Source organism: Schistocerca cancellata, chromosome 1 (assembly GCF_023864275.1).
Source record: "Schistocerca cancellata isolate TAMUIC-IGC-003103 chromosome 1, iqSchCanc2.1, whole genome shotgun sequence".
Lineage (NCBI taxonomy): Eukaryota > Metazoa > Arthropoda > Insecta > Orthoptera > Acrididae > Schistocerca > Schistocerca cancellata.
The window spans coordinates 776,884,707-776,899,093 of record NC_064626.1 but is presented as its reverse complement, the minus strand read 5'-3'; the positions used below and the strand labels follow the sequence as shown (position 1 = coordinate 776,899,093).

The window sequence follows — 14,387 nt, the reverse complement described above, 5'->3', positions numbered from 1 at the left end:
GCTCAGTTTCAGTTCCATTGAAAGACAGCATCCCTAGCTTGTCGGTTAGGGGGATCGGTACAACACCCTGAGTCCTCCCTGGTCACCATTCATCCTCTACAGGATGCCTAGCTGTATTGTTGAAACACCACTTGCAGTAAAGTGGGCAAGTAATGACAGATTACATACTTCCTGCAGGGGAGACAGGTTCCACAGGAGCAGAAAGCACCTTTGTTACTGGTACCACAGGTACATGACTCTCAAGAGCTCTCCAAACACACTGATTCACAGCAGCTACCAGTCATTTGACAGTATTCAGGGCAATTTCCATCTGCTTATGAATGTCAACCAACTCATTCTGTGTTCAAGAACAGGGGCTGCATTTTAGCTGGTGCAATGTATTACAGTACAAAGAACAAGTAACTTTAAATTAAGCCCACTGATTATCTCTTGATCTCTTACGCCACAGAGTTGATATTTCACTGTAAGAATTGAAGCAAATACACACAGATTTCTATTAAAAACGTGTGGTAAAAATTACTAATTTCGCACCACTCTTTGAGGTTAATTTTTATTTTCCTCTTTAAGGGAAAATTAGATGTGAAAAAGGAAATTAATTGGAAACATTACCTTATGGGAATGTGGTGTTTTATTTGATGTAAATGGCAACTATTCTAATCTGCAATAAAGACATCGAGAAGAATCTGACTAGTAAGTATCACTGAAAGAGTCTCGCTATGTGTCTGCTTGAAAGTTGGCTATCCAGGACACACAGTATATAAGTCACTGTTTTCACATTCTGCAGATACACATTACCTTCACCACTGATGCCATAGCTGAAGTCTGGAACAATAACAGTCATAAATGGTAACATTCACATCTTCTCATTTGTCTTGTGCATTGAAATTGAAATTTCACAGCATGTTTGAACGTGCCTGCCCAGATGGTCGTGCCAGCATGGTTCACGCACTTAAGTCTCACGAGTGGGTGTTGGTATCTGCATGTAGGTTGAGGCAGCGCAACGTTGAGTGTCACAGTGATTGACAGTTTGGTGGTACGATGCAAAAGCAGGAACATCCTGAAACCAGTGCAGGGTCCCGTGGGCAGCAGCAACGGATGAGACTCTGCGTACGATACAGGCCAAGAAGGGTGTTCTGCGGGCTCTTACATTCCATAGTTGTTGACTCTTTGAGACAGTCACCAAGCAACAGAGCCTGGGCAGTCAGCTGTAGGTTGGCTGCGGGCTATCTGTGCCTGCATTATGCAGTAGAAGTGGCCACATCAACTTGATCCAGTGCCGGATGCTGCTGCGGGAGCAGTGTACTAACCTTGGATTCAAGGCTGGGCCTGAAATGGCATGTTGGCTGTGCTTGTCTTTAACAGCATGGTTGGTAAAGGGCTTTGGTACAGTCATCACCCAAGGGTGCTGCAGTGAGTGGGGTGGGTTTACATTAGCAAAATGAGACATACCTTTGAGAAGCAGTAAAGTGGTATGGAGCCGGAGAGGCTGGTGGAGGTAGCAGAGCAGTGGTACTGCAGCAGTCATCACGGAGTGTGGTCAGCTGTCATGCACACATCATTTGCTGGGGCAGCAGACGGTGTTTGCACCTTATGTCCAGAAAATATAGCAGCTGGGAGCCAGGGAGAAATTGTAGAAGTGAGTTTTTGTTATGATGAGCAGAGTAAGAGTGATTTGTGCCATCGAGTGTACCTGCAACTGCTTGTGTCCTGGCATTAGTGTGCAAGAAGAATTTGAATTGTCAGAACACAGTGGGACCATGTTCTGCCTATATTGGTAGAGCAGTGCTTCAATGGCACTTGAAAAGGAATAGCAAGGGTGTCATGTGCTCTGATTGTATTGTATTTGTAATGCACTGAAATGGTATGAGACTGTGGTGTGTGTAATTGTCTCATAGAAATATGAGTTTTGTAATCTTATCACCAGTTAGTAATTACATGTTAGCTTGTTGTGGCTTGTAGATTGCGTTGTTTGTGTGATATCTGTCCACTGTATGGTGAATGTGTTGGTTGTACATGTATGTAATTGTATTTTCCAATAAGGTAGCATTGTTGTGCAGTTTTTTTTTTTTCTTTCCTGTGGCCCTTATAAAGTTAGTCTGTGTAGGCTGAAGCCCTATTTCAGATGAATGATATGTACACATTTACCTTATTTAAGCAATTTTATATGTTCTTATCACTCCCTCCCCTCCCCTTTGAAGCTTTTATTATATATAACTGTGGGAGGTTTGTTTGTTTTGTGTGTGTGTGTGTGTGTGTGTGTGTGTGTGTGTGTGTGTGTGTCACTTGAAGTTAACTAATTTCAGTATCGAGTGAAAGTGTTTGTCTTGTTCATTTATGTGTGTACTCTGGTGTTATAAACTGTTGTTAATAAAACAAAACATTTGGTCAGAAGGCCATCGCAATTCCCATGTAAATACCTGTCCCAATGAAATTCTGTCAGAATCTATAGGTAAACAGTCCTATTTCATTGTACAGTTTTGCAGAAAGATTTCCCATCACATAACAGTACTAGCATCATGCAGCACGTAAACATATAAAATAAATGGGAAAGGGAAAAAATACATGAAATGCTTAGAATGTGAGGTTGAAAGAGACGGGTAACACACAGCATGTATTTGGAAAAGTAGAACAGTGAAAAGATGGCAGATTGAAAATTTGCCTCAGTCTATGGCACACAGTTACGTGACTGAGGTGATACAACACTGCTTAAGACAATGCCATAGCCTTTGTTTGCAGCCAGTTTTACACCATGTTCTAAGTATTTTTATATGTGTACACAAACACTGCCTGACACTATGAAGTTTGTCATAGCTTGATACTAGCTACATTTAAAACTTTAAAATTTTTGTTGCAGAAAATGAGGGAGGACATAATGATTATGAAGAAGTACTTCATTTCTTGCAAAGACGCAACTGAACAGCGACTGTTGTGGCAACTGAAGGATTACAATCATTTCATTGATAATGTGGACACATACAGTTTACAGGATCTTATTGACACTAATTCAGGAAGACTACCTGACAGACTAAGTAAGATCCATGCTGAATTCACAAAGCACATCAAGGAGGAATGCAAGGTAGAGTATTTAAAAGTCTATTATCATTATTATTATAAAAAGTGATAACCAGAAATATCCTTAATGAATACTGGGAAATCTTGGGAGATATACAGGGCATCCAGAAACAGTCTGAGAAACTTGTAAAGGTGTTGGAGGGTAGGTTATGTTGAGAAATAATTGTTTAGAAAAAAAATTTGATATGGTGCACTATTTCTGAGATAATTAGCATTGTAGTTAGCCAATCAGGCCATTGCACACACAAATTCATAGAGTAGATGATAGCGCACAAGACTACTCAGACTTTGGCTCAGGATCGATCCTCACTACCATCACAGTCCAATTTTTGTGTCGCTCTCTTGTTTGATTTTAGGACACTAAACAAAGAACACATTTGGTGGCACCAACTCTAGCAGGCCACTTGAATTTGCGCACATGATGGCCTGATTGGCAAACTTCAGTACTAATTAACTCTGAAATGGCACAATGTATCAAATTTTTTTCTTATCATTTATTTCTTAGCACAACTTACTCTGCAGCACCCTTAGAAGCTTGTCAGAGTGTTTCTGACCACCCTGTATAAACAATGGAATGATTTTAGGTAGCCACTCACTGTCTAGTGCAAGGTTCAGTTTTCTGAATGTTGTGTGGGTGGCACTTCCTTCACACTCAGCGCCTCTTAATCAGATATCATCTACATGCCAGAAGATAAAAATTGCTTATGTTTTGCATGCTCTTTATTTGGACTTCTGTATGCCAGAAAACATGAATTCCATTCATTGAGTTTCTCTATTTACCTTTTGTTGACATGTTTGTTGTTGATAGATGTGGAGCATAGCGCATGTTTCAATTAGGTTGAAGGAAAAAAATCTTGGTTGTCAGATGCTGAAGCCAACAAATTTGTATGCTGAAACCTAGTTGTGTTGATAGTTCCATTTCAATCACAGTTCAGTGTCATTCAGACTGTAGAATTTTTTTATTTGGTTTGACTGTATCTGTATATTTGGCGACTTCATCAGGCTTGCTTTATGTATCTTATTTGAATCATGCTGGATCTCATCATTGATGTGTGCACCTTCCATGCAATAATTCCTCTTCACCTTGGTTATGTCCATTCTACACTACAACTTTTTTAAATGAAAGCTTCATTCATTTTTTACTGTCTGTAACATATACTTTTTGTTGTATGTACAAACTATACACGGTGGGGTGACACCTTTATTTCACAAAATTTGATTACATTGTTCTCTTAATATTTCTTCTGGGAAGGTCAATGCTCTTCTAGGGCAGTTGGCTCATTCACTGACATTATATAACCTCATCCGAGTAGGTATTTTCATATTGTTGTGCCTTCAACATTGTGATACCCTCATGTCAGTCCCCACTTACATGAAAAATAAGACAGACAACAGTCTTTTCTGGAAAAATGTACAACACAGAATTTTTTTTGATATTTTGTGCTATAAAATATTGTCTGTCTGATAGTGAAGAGGTACAAATGTTTTGCTTCACCCACAGAAGAGTGGTGCAAAACACCACATATTCTCACACAGAGACAGAAGATCTTTTCATTATTTAACTCAAAGTATGTTCGAAGATGTTTTTGAAACCAATGAAACAGTGTATCAACTAATCTTAAACCTTAAAACCTGATGGGAATACCGACCAGACGTAATTATCATTGCTCACTACCACCATTTTAAGGACAAGTTTCCTTGCACCACTTTCTCCTGCAAAACATAACAAAAGTTCTCTACATACCAACTCTCACACTTTTTTGTTTTAAAGCAGAGGTGGTATCTTTTCCATCTACCTTCTCCATATCACATTCAAGGAAGTGGAGGTCCTCCTCTCTTGCATTCATCTACTATTAGTTTAACGTATTCTCACTTAATATGTACATAAAAATTGACGTCCCCTCCTTTCCATTACATGCAAACTTTTTTATACTATCGCTATGCATGAGTATACTTTTTTCCATACTTTTGTATACTCCACACAATCCACTGTTTTTTGGTCAACAAGCTGTATCACCCATTTACCTTTTACTCAACCCTCAGCTTATTCTTGCATCCGAAGTGTTACATTATCAAACTGTTCTGTTGCCTTACCTATCTTCATATTTTCACACATATTACAAAAATAGATCCCTCTCTATAGATACTATTATATTTTAGGAGTAAAGAAGACTACTCACCAAATACGAGGGCTATCCACAAAGTACATTACGTTTTTGAATTAAAAATAAATAAAGTATTGGAAATTTTTTTTATTATTTACAGATGAAAGCCACACTTAAATACTACTTTTCTACATAGTTGCCATTGAAATTAAGGCACTTATCGTAGCGATGGATGAGCTTGGAAATTCCTTCGTCGTAAAATTCGGCCGCCTGCGCCTTCAACCACGTGGTTACCTCTTTTGGGACAGAAAAGGTGTGATTTTTGTGGATTTCCTGGAAAGAGGCACTACAATAAACTCTCAAAGGTATTGCCAAACTCTGCACAACCTCAGAAGAGCAATACAAAACAAGCGCAGGCGAAAGTTGGGCTCAAAGATCTTGCTGATTCACGACAACGCCCGGGCCCACACGGCAAATGCCACTCGTGAAGTTCTCGAATCTTTTAAGTGGGAGTTGTATCCTCATCCACCGTACAGTCCCGACCTGGCACCGAGCGACTTCCACTTATTCCCAGCAATGAAGAAGTGTTTGGCTATGCAGCGTTTCGATGACGATGCACAGCTTCAAGAAGAGGTAACCACATGGTTGAAGGCGCAGGCGGCCGAATTGTATGACGACGGAATTTCCTAGCTCGTCCATTGCTACGATAAGTGCCTTAATTTAAATGGCAACTATGTAGAAAAGTAGTATTTAAGTGTGGCTTTCATCTGTATATAATAAAAAAAATTTCCCATACTTTATTTATTTTTAATTCCAAAACGTAATGTACTTTGTGGATATCCCTCGTAGAAGTGTTAAATCATGGAAAGACACACAAAAAAGAATGGACCTTTGAAAGCTGGCAAGTTTTCATTCTTTCTTGTTTGTCTGTCACCAACTCAACACTTCTATTATTTAATGAGCCATCTAGTTTACCCCTAAAGTATTTACATTTAGTCAGAACTTTCCTTTTCATATACACAGGGTACGGCAGCGTTCATAGTAGGATACTAAAACACACCATCAGGCAGTAACTATAATTTATTTATTACCTCTCATGTCAATTAATAGTTAAAGGTATGCCATTTGCTAATGTGTAAGTCATTGTCCATTGCATGGATTACTTTTTGAATAAGTTGTTGTTGTGGTCTTCAGTCCTGAGACTGGCTTGATTCAGCTCTCCATGCTACTCTATCCTGTGCAAGCTTCTTCATCTCCCAGTACCTACTGCAACCTAAATCCTTCTGAATCTGCTTAGTGTATTCATCTCTTGGTCTCCCTCTACGATATTTACCCTCCACGCTGCCCTCCAATACTTTAAATTGGTGATCCCTTGATGCCTTAGAACATGTCCTACCAACCGGTCCCTTCTTCTTGTCAAGTTGTGCCACAGACTCCTCTTCTCCCCAATTCTGTTCAATACGTCCTCATTAGTTATGTGATCTATCCATATAATCTTCAGCATTCTTCTGTAGCACCCCATTTCGAAACCTTCTATTCTCTTCTTGTCCAAACTATTTATTGTCCATGTTTCACTTCCATACATGGCTACACTCAGTACAAATACTTTCAGAAACAACTTCCTGATGCTTAAACCTATACTCATGACTTGTGTCAAATGATGCCCCCTCTGCACAACACATTCATCTAGGCGGCGTTGGAAGCTTTACATAACTCGGCGTAACGTATTCCCTGGGACATTGCCGATGGCAGTTCTGATGTGATCCTTCAAATCAGGAATGGTGGTCAGAATTTGCATGGATTTCTTGCGACAGACATTTCCTGGTAGAGTAATTTCCCGTTTTGTGACATTTCATGGCAGCCTCATTTACCTGACCTTTCATGTGCAGACTTTTTCCTTTGGGGCTACCTAAAGCAAGAAGTGTTCTGAACACGTTGTGCCACCATTCCTGAGTTGAAGGATCATATCAGAGCTGTCATCCGCAATGTCCCAGGGAATACATTACGCCGAGTTACGGAAAGCCTCAAACACCGCCTAGATGAATGTGTTGTGCAGAGGGGGCATAATTTGACAGCAGTCATAGTCCAAAAGTAATCCGCACAATGGACAATGACTTACACATTAGTAAATGGCATACCTTCAACTAGTAATTGACATAAAAGGTAATAAATAAATTACAGTTACTGTTTGACGGTGTGTTTTTAATATCCTACTATGGACACTGCCACACCCTGTACTACTATGTTTTCTTTTCCTGTAATGGTATTGTTGGCAGGACATTACTACTTTATTAGTTTGTTCAGTGTTAATAGTTGTTTAGCTTCTTCTCTCCTCACTGTTTTTTGTGATGCAATTATAGTACATATACTATACAATTATGAATCTACCTAAGTTTTTTTTAATGTTTATTTTTATATACAGGCTATTTCTTGTTAGAGAAATTTATGTTTGGTGGAAATAAGTATTCATTATGAGACTTCATATCTGTATATAACTGTGTATTCCTAAATTCCAACTGCAAGAGAGTAAATTATTGATGTCAAACAACAGTACAGCCTCTTCCTTCTACATTTGTAGATTGCATATTCATGATATTAATCTTTATCTCCAGGAGGTATAATCCTTTTTGACTGAGTCAATATTATACAATCACCTTACTCTTCCAGATTCAGGATCAATTTAAAAAAAGCTTTAGGATACAGAAAATCTATACCTTTGTACAGATCATTCTATTTATGGAAAACTTTATAGCTCCTTTTCGTAAATTAGAACTGTGATAATGTGATGTCACTAACACATCACGTTCCTTGAACTCAGGATTTACATTCTTAAAATTATATCATTTCATCCTCTATGGTGCGTCTTCATGTAAGGGTTGACTTGTATGCCAGTCTTCTGTTTGTTATTTTCTTTTGCCCTTCTAAATAATTTTTAATAATAGTTCTCATATGTAGTATTTTCTAAGCTAATCCAGTACAGTGTGTACATAAAGTCCGAGAACACTTTCAATTATTTATTGCACAACAACTAAACATTGTACAAACATCATACATATTGCATTCTGAAGAGAAACTCGGAAAGTTTTTTCTTTTCTTTTCTTTTCTTCTCCTCTCCTTTTTTTTTTTCTTTTTTTTTCCACACACATCGTGGTAGAGTCGGTACATACACCAGATCTTTAATGTGTCCTCACAGAAAAAAAGTCACACGAAATGAGATCTGGTGATGGGGAAGGCCATTTCATAAAACAGCTGTCCCCTTCTGTAGCAGGGCCGATCCATCAATGCGGCAGCTCCTATGTTCAGGTACCCACAAACTTCATGATGAAAATGGGGTGGAGCCCCGTCCTGCTGAAAGATGAACAGAGAGTCCAATTGCATTTGAGGCATCAGCCATTGCTGCAACATGTGCAAGTAGGAGTATTCAGTGACAGTGCTCTCAATGAAGAAGAATGGCCTGTACAGTTTTTTAAATGACAAGGCACAAAAAATATTTACCTTTGGGGAATCGTGCTCAGATTCACTACATTCGTGTGGATGCTTTGTACCCCAGATTCGACAGTCATTCCTGTTCACTTTCCCATTAGTGTGAAAAGTGGCTTCGTTGCTAATAATTATGCGATCAACAATGCCATCCCCATCCTCATTCAGTTGTTGCAACAGTGAACAAAACTCAAAACGCTTGTCTTTGTCATCATCATGGAGCTTCTGCACTAGCTCCAATTTGAATGTTTCATAGACAGCTTCTGTCGCAGGACTTTCCACTCTGTCATTGGAGCCATTTTGAGTTCACAGAGTGCACAATGCTCCAATTTCTTTGGACTCCTTATGAATGTCTCTCATACACATTCCACATTCACTTCACTCATACTGGGACGTTCCCCCTGCGGGTCCGGGGATTAGAATAGGCCCGAGGTATTCCTGCCTGTCGTAAGAGGCGACTAAAAGGAGTCCATCCCCCTCACGAGGGTAGTTAGCGCCTGCGTCCGGAGACGGACGGTTCCACGACCTATAATCGTGGTCTTTTTGGTTTTTCACTTCTCGTTTCTTTCTTCCTTTTGTTGGTTCCTTTCTTTGCTCTTCTCCACCTCACTGTCTTCCTTACTCTTTCCCTTGACTTCTCCTTGCCTTCTCATTGCCTTTTTCTCCTTGCCTTCTCATTGCCTTTTTCTCCTTGCCTTCTCATTGCCTTTTTCTCCTTGCCTTCTCATTGCCTTTTTCTCCTTGCCTTCTCATTGCCTTTTTCTCCTTGCCTTCTCATTGCCTTCTTCTCCTTGCCTTCTCATTGCCTTCTTCTCCTTGCTTTCTCATTGCCTTCTTCTCCTTGCCTTCTCTGGTCTCCGCCTCGGCGTTTGAGACAGTCTGTCCTCTTTCTCCCTCTCTCTCTTCTTTTTCCTCTTCTTCCTTCCTCCCTGTGCGTGCCTGAAGGCCGACCCACGCGTTCGCACGCGTAGCCGGTGACGGGGTAACGCGTAAGTCCCCGCCCTGGGTAGACATGTAAGGCACGCGCGTACCCCCTGGTAAAGGCCAGGCCCGGGGAGGGGTGATTGCCTGAGCTGATACCTTCTGACCATGCCGATTGGTCCCTCCGTCTGTTTCTCGGGAGGTGTGACCTGAGGTGTAAACATTCACCTAAGGCGGAAGTGTCCTCTGAGAGGGTCCCCACAAGGAAGGAGCGCGCCATTGGAGACGCTGGCAATCATGGGGGATTCCTCCGCAATGGATTCTACTCCCTCTCTCTCGACTTCGACCCAAAAACGGAAACGTGACCAGCCAACAGTGACAAAAGTACTACCGCCTGCCCCACAGTTCCACGTAGTTTCTCGATCTGAGGACGGAAAGGATTTTTCCTCTGTCAACCCTTTCGTTATTCAGAAGGGCGTAGATGCCATAGCCGGATCTGTCAAATCTTGTACCAGGTTGCGTAACGGCACCTTATTACTAGAAACTGAGAGTGCCTTTCAGGCACAAAAACTGCTTCGGGCCACCCTCCTGTACACGTTCCCTGTCCGGGTGGAGGCCCACCGAACTTTGAATTCGTCTCGTGGTGTAGTCTATACTAGCTCCCTCGACGGATTGACTGACGAGGAGCTTCAATCTTTCCTCGCTGAGCAGGGCGTGACGGCTGCCCATAGGGTCATGAAAAAGGTCAACAATGACCTTGTACCGACCCGGACACTTTTCTTGACCTTAGATAGTGTTAAGCTGCCATCGCGCATCAAGGCGGACTACGAGGTTATTTCTGTTCGCCCCTATGTCCCGACACCTACGCGCTGCTACCAGTGTCAGCGTTTCAATCACACTCGACAGTCTTGTTCCAATGCGGCTAAATGTGTCACTTGTGGCAGGGATGCCCATGAGGGTGACTGTCCACCTCCGTCTCCTCGTTGTGTGAACTGTCAGGGTGACCATGCCGCATCCTCCCGCGACTGTCCTGTCTATAAGGAAGAACGCTGTATCCAAGAAATTCGGGTCAAAGAGAAAGTGTCCACCTCGGCTGCTCGCAAGCTATTGGCTAGTAGGAAGCCCACGCTGCTCCCAGCGGGGAAATACAGTACTGTCCTCGCCTCTCCTCGGACTGCCCGGGAGGTAGCAACCCAGACATGCGATCTGACCTTCAGCACCACGGTCGTCCATTCGGCCAGTGCTAAGATTGCGCGGTCGACGTCTCCTCTTCCTCCCATCACCCCACAGACACCAGCCCCTTCCTCAGCCTCTGCTAAGACGAAGACGCCGAAGTCAGATGCACGGGCCTTCAAGAAGGAACCATCCCGTGCAGACTTCCTCCGTACCTCGACCTCCCAGCCTTCGACCGGTACTTCCACCAAACGTCCTTCCAAAAAGGCGCATAGGAAGCACAGTTCTCCTTCTCCGCCACGGCGCATTTCTTCTCCTGCGCCACCCAGCGGTTGCCGCCCCAGGCCGTCATCCGTTTTGCCTGGCCGCACCGCTGGTAGCCATACATCTGGCCGTTCACCGGCGGAGGAAGCTCCCCCTCCCGGCCATCCTCCCGAGATGGCCGGTGACCCTATAGACCCAATGGACGATGACTGTCCGCCTACTGATAGCGGCGGCAGTGCTCGCTCGAAGCCAGGCCCTAAGCGGCCTTCGAGGTGACCCCTTTTCTCATCTTCCTTTTCTTACGATGGCACTTATTCACTGGAATATTCGCAGCATTCGCTCCAACCGAGAGGACTTGAAGTTGCTGCTCCGCTTGCACCGTCCGCTCGTCGTAGCCCTCCAGGAAACGAAGCTACGCCCATGCGATCAAATTGCCTTGGCACACTACACCTCTGTGCGTTTTGACCTACCCCCTGTGGTAGGTATCCCAGCTCATGGAGGGGTTATGTTGCTGGTCCGGGATGATATTTACTACGATCCCATCACGTTGCACACCGGCCTGCAGGCAGTTGCCATCCGCATTACTCTCCCCACTTTTACGTTTTCCTTTTGTACCGTTTACACTCCATCGTCATCTGCCGTTACCAGGGCAGACGTGATGCAACTTATTGCTCAGCTACCTGCACCATTTTTGTTAACTGGAGACTTCAATACCCACCATCCCCTTTGGGGCTCTCCAGCATCCTGCCCGAGGGGCTCCTTGTTAGCAGACCTTTTCAACCAGCTCGATCTTGTCTGCCTCAATACTGGCGCCCCTACTTTTCTTTCGGACACATCTCACACCTATTCCCATTTAGACCTCTCTATATGTACTACCCAACTTGCACGCCGGTTTGAGTGGTATGCACTTTCTGATACATATTCGAGCGACCACTTCCCGTGTGTTATCCATCTCCTGCAGCATACCCCCTCTCCGTGCTTCTCTAATTGGACCATCTCCAAGGTAGACTGGGGGCTCTTCTCTTCCAGGGCGACCTTTCAGGATCAAACCTTCACAAGCTGCGATCGTCAGGTCGCACACCTCACGGAAGTCATTCTCGCTGCTGCTGAATATTCCATCCCTCACCCTCCTTCTTCTCCACGTCGCGTACCGGTCCCCTGGTGGACCGCAGCATGTAGAGACGCTTTATGTGCTCGTCGACGTGCTTTACGCACATTTAAACGCCACCCTACAGTGGCGAATTGTATCAATTATAAACGATTACGTGCTCATTGTCGTCGTATTATCAAAGACAGCAAGAAAGCCAGCTGGGCTGCTTTCACAAGCACCTTCAACAGTTTTACTCCTTCTTCTGTTGTCTGGGGTAGCCTGCGCCGGCTATCTGGCACTAAGGTCCACTCACCAGTTTCTGGCTTGAAGGTCGCGAATGACGTCCTTGTGGCCCCTGAGGCTGTCTCCAATGCCTTCGGCCGCTTTTTCGCAGAGGTTTCGAGCTCCGCTCATTACCACCCTGCCTTCCTCCCCCGCAAACAGGCAGAGGAGGCTAGGCCACCTAACTTCCGCTCCTCGAATTGTGAAAGTTATAATGCCCCATTCACCATGCGGGAACTCGAAAACGCACTTGGCCGATCACGGTCCTCCGCTCCAGGGCCTGATTCTATTCATATTCAGATGCTGAAGAACCTTTCTCCTGCGGGTAAAGGTTTTCTTCTTCGTACATACAATCGCATCTGGATTGAGGGACATGTTCCCGCATGCTGGCGCGAGTCTATTGTTGTCCCGATTCCTAAGCCGGGGAAGGACAAGCACTTGCCTTCCAGTTATCGACCTATCTCGCTTACCAGCTGTGTCTGTAAAGTGATGGAGCGAATGGTTAACTCTCGATTGGTTTGGCTGCTAGAGTCTCGACGCCTACTTACCAATGTACAATGTGGATTTCGTAGGCGCCGCTCTGCTGTTGACCATCTGGTTACCTTGTCGACCTTCATTATGAATAACTTCTTGCGGAAGCGCCCGACCGCGGCTGTGTTCTTTGATTTGGAGAAGGCTTACGACACCTGTTGGAGGGCGGGCATTCTCCGCACCATGCATACATGGGGCCTTCGCGGTCGCCTCCCTCTTTTTATTCGTTCCTTTTTAATGGATCAACAGTTCAGGGTACGTGTGGGTTCTGTCCTGTCCGACACCTTTCGCCAGGAGAATGGGGTGCCACAGGGCTCAGTTTTGAGCGTCGCTCTCTTCGCCATCGCGATCAATCCAATAATGGATTGCCTCCCAGCTGATGTATCAGGCTCCCTTTTCGTGGACGATTTTACCATCTATTGCAGCGTGCAGTGTACACGTGTCCTGGAGCGCTGTCTTCAGCGTTCTCTTGACCGTCTTTACTCCTGGAGTGTCGCCAATGGCTTCCGTTTTTCTGCCGACAAGACGGTCTGTATTAACTTCTGGCACTAAAAAGAGTTTCTCCCACCGTCCTTACGACTCGGTCCCGTTGCTCTCCCAATCGTGGAGACAACCAAATTTTTAGGCCTTACCTTTGACAGGAAACTTAGCTGGTCTCCACATGTGTCATATTTGGCCGCCCGTTGTACCCGTTCTTTAAATGTCCTCCGTGTTCTCAGTGGTATGTCGTGGGGAGCGGATCGAACCGTCCTACTTCGTCTATATCGGTCGATCGTCCGCTCCAAGCTGGATTATGGGAGCTTCGTATACTCCTCTGCACGGCCATCCATCTTACGCCGCCTCAACTCCATACAACATCGGGGTTTACGACTTGCGATCGGAGCATTTTATACTAGTCCCGTAGAGAGTCTTCATGCTGACGCTGGCGAATTGCCACTCACCTACCGGAGCGATATACTGCTTTGTCGGTATGCCTGTCGGCTACTGTCAATGCCCGACCATCCGTCTTATCGTTCCTTTTTTGACGACTCTCTTGACCGTCAATACGGGTTGTATGTCTCTGCCCTGCTACCCCCTGGATTTCGCTTTCGTCGACTCCTTCAACACCTTAATTTTTCACTCCCTGCAACCTTTCGAGTGGGCGAGAGCCGCACGCCACCTTGGCTCCAGGCTCAGGTCCGCGTTCACCTTGACCTCAGCTCGCTCCCAAAAGAGGTCACCCCCGGTTCGGTCTACCACTCCCGTTTTTTGGAACTTCGTTCGAAGTTCATCAACATGACTTTCATTTATACAGATGGCTCTGAGACCAATGACGGGGTCGGGTGTTCCTTTATTGTCGGGGCACAAAGTTTCAAATACCGGCTCCATGGCCATTGTTCGGTCTTCACAGCTGAGCTCTTTGCCCTCTACCAGGCTGTTCTTTACATCTGCCGCCACCGACATTCTGCTTATGTCATCTGCTCAGATTC

General features: G+C 44.3%; 1 protein-coding gene across 2 annotated transcripts in view; it reads left to right on the top strand.

The window, feature by feature from the left end:
• Positions 1-14,387, top strand: part of LOC126187322 (differentially expressed in FDCP 8 homolog A) — a 94,910-nt gene that overhangs the window by 48,414 nt on the left and 32,109 nt on the right. For both annotated transcript variants that reach the window (XM_049928338.1, XM_049928346.1), the window contains one exon: positions 2,855-3,076. In XM_049928338.1, coding sequence (XP_049784295.1) covers positions 2,855-3,076 — 222 coding nt within the window. The remainder of the gene's footprint in view (positions 1-2,854; positions 3,077-14,387) is intronic.